The sequence below is a fragment of the Carcharodon carcharias genome, chromosome 21 (assembly GCF_017639515.1).
Source record: "Carcharodon carcharias isolate sCarCar2 chromosome 21, sCarCar2.pri, whole genome shotgun sequence".
NCBI classification, from domain to species: Eukaryota; Metazoa; Chordata; class Chondrichthyes; order Lamniformes; family Lamnidae; genus Carcharodon; species Carcharodon carcharias.
Window position 1 is genome coordinate 62302106 of NC_054487.1, and position 8302 is coordinate 62310407.

Below are 8302 nucleotides of genomic sequence, written 5' to 3' on the forward strand. Positions count from 1 at the left end.
ATCTCTTAGTTCTATCTATGTTGTTGGTACCTACAGGGCCATGACAACTGAATCATTCCCATCCCACTTCAAGTTTCTTTCCAGCCCCAAAGAAGATGATGTTAACCTTGCCACTGGGCAGGTCTACGGGTCTCAGGCTCTTTGCCGCAGAGAACTATAACCATCCTCCTGAACTATACTGTCCCTACGACTATAACATTCATTTTTACTCCTCCAGCTTGAATGGCAACCTGCACTATGATGCTGTGATCAGTTTGTTCATCCTCCCTGCAGTCCCTGCTCTTGTCCTCATAGGTTGCCAGAATCTCGTAACTGCTTGAGAAGAGCAAGGACTGAGTCTCCTCCAGCGCTACCTTCTCGATCCACATACCTGCCTCACTCCTAGTCACACCCTCCTGACCTGACCACGGACCTAATCTGAAATACTTATCCTAACCTAAGGGTGTGACTGTCACCTTCTGTTGCTACTGTGTTTAATTTGACTTCATTTCCGGATCTTGACAACACCAACTCGAAAAGAAAAGTGATTATAATATTTGTAAGCATTTGAATACAACTTCAAAAAGAATCATCACTACTTCAACTCTGGGCAATTTAGAAAAATGGAATTTGTGCTGATTTAGTCTGGCTATATTTGCTATCTACAATAAATACCTAAACATAGAAATACCTAAAAATAACAATATAATGCATATTGATTATTTGATATAATGTGGCAGTAATTTTTCTTCTGGGATGATGGAATTCAAGCAGTGATCAAGAGTTTGTCAATGGGCTGCTGCTGATGCCCTTACTCCTGCGATGGGAGGAGGACTGGGATGCTTGCTGTGGTCCTCCGAGATCCCACAATGCTCTGGTGTTCTCACGTGTTGGGATCGATGTTGGTGTAGCTGGTGCTCGGTGAGACTGATGTAAGTGAATATTTTATCCTTCATTTCACCTTTAGCAGGGAGGCTATTAGCTGTGAGGTTGTAGTGAATCGTGAAAGTATTGAAGCCCGGTTTGATTAATTCCTGCCTTCAGAGACGGGAGGAAATGTCCGCACAGGCGCGGGGCCCGAGAACTCTGCTCACACCCGGCGAAATATAATCATTGTAAATTCAAACCTGGTCAGTTCTAATTGTCATTCTGAAAAGTAAAGATAACTCTACGTGTTGACCTTGATGGTAAATCTCTTCCCCACACACTAGGCCCGTCCATACCCCAGCACCCACCCTGCCCCACACACTAGGCCGGTCCACACACCCTGCCCCACACACTAGGCCGGTCCGTATTCCCACACACCCTGCCCCACACACTGGGCCGGTCCATACTCCCACACACTGGGCCGTCCATACTCCCACACACCCTGCCCCACACACTGGGCCGGTCCATACTCCCGCACACCCTGCCCCACACACTGGGCCGGTCCATACTCCCACACACCCTGTCCCACACACTAGGCCCGTCCATACCCCCGCACACACCCTGCCCCACACACTAGGCCGGTCCACACACCCTGCCCCACACACTAGGCCGGTCCACACACCCTGCCCCACACACTAGGCTGGTCCATAATCCCACACACCCTGCCCCACACACTGGGCCGGTCCATACTCCCACACACCCTGCTCCACACACCAGGCCGGTCCATACTCCCACACACTGGGCCGGTCCATACTCCCACACACCCTGCCCCCCACACTGGGCCGGTCCATATGCCCACACACCCTGCCCCACACACTAGGCCCGTCCATACCCCCGCACACACCCTGCCCCACACACTAGGCCGGTCCACACACCCTGCCCCACACACTTGGCCGGTCCAGACACCCTGCCCCACACACTAGGCCGGTCCATAATCCCACACACCCTGCCCCACACACCAGGCCGGTCCATACTCCCACACACCCTGCCCCACACACTGGGCCGGTCCATACTCCCACACACTGGGCCGGTCCATACTCCCACACACTGGGCCGGTCCATACTCCCACACACCCTGCCCCACACACTGGGCCGTTCCATACTCCCACACACCCTGCCCCAAACACTGGGCCGGTCCATACTCCCACACACCCTGCCCCACACACTGGGCCGGTCCATACTCCCACACACCCTGCCCCACACACTGGGCCGGTCCATACTCCCACACACCCTGCCCCACGCACTAGGCTGGTCCATACTCCCACACACCCTGCCCCACGCACTGGGCCGGTCCATACTCCCACACACCCTGCCCCACGCACTGGGCCGGTCCATACTCCCACACACCCTGCCCCATGCACTGGGCCGGCCCATACTCCCACTCGCACTGGGCCGGCCCATACTCCCACTCGCACTGGGCCGGCCCATACTCCCACTCGCACTGGGCCGGCCCATACTCCCACTCGCACTGGGCCGGCCCATACTCCCACACCCAGTGCCCCACGCACTGGACCGGTCCATACTCCCACACACCCTGCCCCACGCACTGGGCCGGTCCATACTCCCACTCACACTGGGCCGGTCCATATTCCCACACACCCTGGGCCGGCCCATACTCCCACACACCCTGCCCCACACACTGGACCAGTTCATATTCCCACACACCCTGCCCCACGCACTGGGCCGGTCCATACTACCACACACCCTGCCCCACACACTGGGCCGGTCCATAATCCCACACACCCTGCCCCACACACTGGGCTGGTCCGTACTCCCACACACCCTGCCCCACACACTGGGCCAGTCCATACTCCCACTCACACTGCTCCTCAGGCTGGGCTGGTCCATATTCCCCCACACACTGGACCAGTACGTACTCCCCATACACCCTGCCCGCCCCACACATTAGGCTGCTCCATACTCCCAGACCTTGTCCTACAAACTGGGCAGGTCCATATTCCCACACACTGCCCCAGACAGCAGGATGGTCCATACTCTTGGGCACTGTCTCTCACACACTGCTAGTCTAAACCTCCAGACAGTGCCCCACTCACTGGTGCAATCCATACTCTGAGGCAATGCCTTCTCACACAAAAGGCAAGTCCATTCCAGACACTGCACCACACCCTGGGCCAGTCCATACTCCTGGACACTGCCCCACACACAAGGCCAGTCCATACTCCCAGACACTGACCCACACACTGGGAGTTACCATTGACCAGTAACTGAACTGGACCAGCCATACAAATACTGTGGCTACAAGAGCAGGTCAGGGAATTCTGAGGTGAGGAACTTGCCTCCTGACTCGCCAAAGCCTGTCCACCATCTTCAAGGTACTAGTCAGGAGAGTATTGGAATACTCTCCACTTATCTGGATGAATGCAGCTCTAACAACCCTCATGAAGCTTGACACCATTCAGCACAAAGGCCGCTTGATTGGCACCCCATCCACATCTTAAACGTTCATTCATTCCATCACTGATGCACAGTGGCAGCAGTGTGTACCATCTACAAGATGCACTGCAGCACCTTGACAGCACCTTCCGTACCACCTAGAGGGGCAAGGGCAGCAGATGCATGGGAACACTGGCACCTTCAGGTTCCTTTGTAAGCCCCACACCATCCTGACTAGAAACTATATCACCATTCCTTCACTGTCACTGGGTCAAGATCCTGGAACTCTGTTCTGTACAGCATTGTGGGTGTACTGACAGCACTGTGGGTGTGCTTACAGTGCATGGACTGCAGTGGTTCAAGAAGACGGCTCACCACCAGCTTCTCGAGCAATTAGGGATGGGCAATAAATGCTGGCCTAGCCAGTGATGCCCACATCCTGTGAAAGAGTAAGTTTTAAAAAAAACTTACCTAACTTAGGAACAGTATGATCGATTGCAATTGGTGGGGTGTCAATCAAGCAGCCTGCTTTGTGCTGAATGGTGTCAAGCTTCATATAATGTTGTTGGAGCTGCATTCATCCAGACTAGTGGGGAGTATTCCAATACATCAATATGGTCTCAACTAAGACCAGCAACTAGACCAGGCAGTGAATCTAGTCTGGGATCATCCTATTCAGAAGTGATCAACTGTTCATTGGATCACTTTGCTGGATCATCCACAAAGGAAACAGAAATTTGAGTGAAATAAGACAATTTCAACAAAGAAAATCACAAAACTGAGACAAGCAAAATATCAAGAAAGGAGAAACAGATAAGGCATTGTGAACTGAGCAGTAACTGGGCAAAAGACAATGTCAGGAAAGAAGACAGTGTGTGGTTGGACATCATTTGCACTTGTGCCTAGGTTCTTGTTTTTTTCCCTTGTGCCTGTATAAAATGCCGAGTGTACACGTTGCCTGACTGGTAAATTGATAGCTAACATTGCATTTTTTCCTGCCAGAGAAAGTTCTACTTAGTTCCTCAAGGGCATCTATTGTCAAGGTTCTGGTACAGCAACACTACAATGTTATGTAGACCATTGTAAGTCGTCCAAGGAACTCAGTCGCTTGAGCTTAGCTTGTGAAATAATACACCCATAGCAAAACCATTCGAAATAACATTTAAAATGAAAGGAATAATAAAAATAAAGTGCAAGATTAAGGAACTTTAATCGTGTGATGCGGCATCACAGTTACTTTTTGTGCGAGTGTCGTTTTTTAATATTAAAGTTGCTTTCTGCTATCTTCCATGTAGTTTCTGCCTATCCAATATTAGAAATTAAAATTAATAGCCAAGAATATGGAACTCGTATTTTGAAGTAAGGATATTAGATTTTTAAAAAACTTTCACAAATTGGATTTGTGCATAGTAGTTTTGTTAAATCCTAGAATTGTTGGTTAGGCAGCACTCTGAATGTGTTTATCCAGTGTGCTCCGACAAGGATCTTTCATGATCTGTGGTGGATTTAACTGTGATGGCTGGAGCATTATTACAATTGTTCTCGGTGTGCTATTTTTTTTAGTAGGCAGGGAATTGGCTAAGGCTTCAAATGTCTTTGCTGGAGAAACACCTGTATTTGGGTGAACATTGGGTGAAGCAGGATTGGGTTTGACTGTGTTGCGTGCTGGTAGTCACCGTCAAAGCTCATACATTAATAAGGGTAATTTGGCAAGATACTGAAGAGCTCTGAAGATTGGCAAAATACTGAAGTCCATGTAGCTATGCTCCAAGTCAAGAATTTTAAGAAAGGATTGGAGCAGAGAAAATTGAAAAATGAATAAGCTTGTTACTTGATTAAACTTTATTTGGTTTTATTAAACTATTGGTATGATGTAATTAACCAAAATGAGTAATATCAATACCAGCTTGCATTAATATTGAGAAATGTTCCAAAAGTCTTCACAAAAATGTAATCAGACAAAAATTGTAGAATATTAAAATGCTTTTAATGTTCTTCTTTCCTTTCTTGAAGAGGTGGACTTGTGCTAACGTTGCATATGATTCCAAACCACCTTTCAAGAGACTCTGTCAATGGCTGTCCTTAACCAAGAGAGTTTGCATTGAACTTGGAGACAGTGAACCCAAACCTGTCCATGCAAATAAAATTTATACTGGTCTGGGGGGAGTGGGTGGGGTGTGGTGTGGAGTGGGTGGGGTGTGGTGTGGAGTGGGTGGGGTGTGGTGTGGAGTGGGTGGGGTGGTGTGGAGTGGGTGGGGTGGAGTGGGTGGGGTGGGGTGTGGAGTGGGTGGGGTGGAGTGGGTGGGGTGGGGGTGGGGGATGTGGGGGGGTTGTGGAGGGGGCGGGTGCACAGGAACCCGAATTTGGTTTCTCTTTTCTCTCTCCTTGCCCAAGGATCAAACCTGGAACTTGGTATAGCTCAATAATCAATGTTGTGTTACATTTACCCATTATGCCATTGAGGGGAACAAACTGTTTCTCTTTACAATTAACCTATAAGCTTTATATTTAAATCAGGGTTCACACTTTGGTTTTTTTCTAAAATTTAGAAAGAAGAATGGCAAAAAGCTTAAGAAGTAAGTGGAAGCGGAAGATGCGGGCAGAAAAGAGGAAAAAAAATGCACCAAAGGAGCTTGCGCGGCTGAAAAGTATACTAGGAGCAGATGGCAGTGGTGACATTAGTATGAACGATATTAAAGAAGTTGCAACTGTGGTCCCATGTGAAAAACTCAAACAGAACCCAGCCACAGGAGATAATGGTAATTATTTTTCATTATTGAGAAACTATTAGGCAATGCCCATAATATAAAATGCATCCAAGTTCAAAGATAAGATGCATCAAGGAAGTTTGATTAAACAGTGCCCACACTGGGTATTAAATGCCTGAACATTTTAGGAGGCGAGAAAAGACTGAGGAGTTTAAGATTGAGTTAATGAGTTAGAATAGGAATATAAATATAAATTTATAAATTGAGAGTTTTGAATCTGCAAGTTAACTTAGTTTCCTTTTTCTGAAAATTTGTCACTAGCACTGTTTAATCCTTTATGTCTCACCTGAATAGCTGTTGTTGGCTGTTATACCTTGATGGCATTACAACCAAACCCACTGCTGTCCTCTGCTTATGCCTATACCCACACATTTGCTGCAGGGGTCATTGGTTCACTGTGGAAACCTTTTACTTTGTACTTTGTACCTAAGGGTGCTGAGTTCAATTGTAATGTTATAGCATCGTCCTATATGAGATTGGCTAACATGGATTAATTCTGGATCCCACCTAGTTTGTACAGAGTAGATACTTGCACTTGATTCATTAGCATTGTTGCATTCTATTTTTTAATAAGGTACTACTTGTCAGGACTTGAATGTTGGTAATTTGAGAATTAATTTGAATGTTTTCTAACTATGTCAACAAAACTTATCCTTCACAGATGGTGCATCGACTATGGATATAGATAAGAAAAGAAACAAGAAGACTCTTTTGGATGAACATGGACAGTATCCAGTATGGATGCATCCTAGGCAAAGAAAGAAGCTCAAGCAGCAACTGAAAATGAAGGGGAAATCAAAACATCCAAAGGGGCTAGCTTGGTAGACTTGTAATAAAAGATAATATACAAGGACTCAATCACAGTTATGTTTCTAAAGAGACTCTGGAAAAAAATATCAAATTTGGAAAAATAGTGGATACTCCAAATATTTTAGGTATGCTGACTGAGGGAGTGTTACAGTACAATGCTTTTAGAAATGTATACTACAACACTTAGAGTATGATATGCTGTAACTTCGTGAAGACTCTTGAGCTGCAACCTGTTTAGAATAAGGGGTTACCGTCAGCATTAAAATGACATAATTTACACAGCAAGTTTAGCATCAGCTGATGCTTCAGTTGTAATGTAAATACAGCACAAAATGTTACACCGAACATAAGTAGGATTCTGGCAAGTAATTTAATCAATTAATTTAATTGAAGTTTGCTGATAATTCAGCCTGTATGAAAACAAAAAGTTGATTGTCTTACATTTGGTCTGAAATTTCAGATCTTGCTCTGCTGCAGGCTACTATTATGGTTTCAGCAACAAGTTAAATCCTGGAATGCATACATGAAGACTACATATATTTTCTGGAAATTAGGAAACATTGCTCAAAAGATAGGCTGGATTCTGAGTCATTCGAATTGTACTTCAAAGCGGGCAAAATTGAGATGTAGCTAGAAACAGTTTTTTGAGTATTTTTAATTTTTCCATTAACTAAGATCTATTTTGTGTACATCTTACGCTGATTATGTAGGTGGGGAAAATATCCTGAGATGATTAAACAATGAAATATCTAAACTTCATTTACAGAAATCCAGGTAGCTTTGAAAAAGCTGTTTATATTTCTATTTTCAATTTGTTAGTATTATAGTGTTAAATTTAATCTACAGTTTAGGTACCACATAGCTGTGACTTTTAATTCTATGACCGATGGTGAGGTTCCCTCACTAATGTTATTTGTATGTCTCCTCAACACACCATTTTTTTGAATAACAAATATATAGTACTTAACAATGTGCCTAAAAATACAGACTTGTCACGAATGTTTGTGGGTTTAAGTTCCATTGTGAAATTCTTTCCAAGCTACTGTTTGCAAAAATAAAAGCCAGCAATAAACTCATTGCAAAATTATAGAACGTAGTCATGTAATTTCTGCCATCTGAAACATTTAACAATGAATGGAACTGCCAAATAGAATGAATGAATGTTCAGACAGGAAATGACTTTAGGGTCTTGAGATTGTGTCACCAATTTTGTTAATGAGCTCTGAAGTGTGTGAGTGATAGCTGAGTACAAAACATACAAAACAAACTCCATTGTGGATTCCCTATGCCATGCCATTTCAGATATGCATGTGTTTTCTTATTGATAAAATGGAGCCATGTCTCAATGCTGATTCAGTCTGGCAGTGGTTGATTCCTGCTTTTTGACACATCAGCTGCAATATCCAGGTATGTTGTGGCCATTCC

At 45.4% G+C, this 8302-nt stretch overlaps 1 protein-coding gene across 1 annotated transcript; it reads left to right on the plus strand.

The window, feature by feature from the left end:
• Positions 1 to 753: 753 nt before the first annotated feature.
• llph (LLP homolog, long-term synaptic facilitation factor) lies at positions 754 to 7964 on the plus strand. The gene is made up of 3 exons (XM_041216340.1): positions 754 to 911; positions 5849 to 6058; positions 6729 to 7964. Exons 2-3 carry the CDS (start codon positions 5857 to 5859, stop codon positions 6890 to 6892), a joined length of 366 nt encoding a protein of 121 aa, XP_041072274.1. The 5' UTR covers positions 754 to 911; positions 5849 to 5856; the 3' UTR covers positions 6893 to 7964.
• The last annotated feature ends 338 nt before the right edge of the window (positions 7965 to 8302 follow it).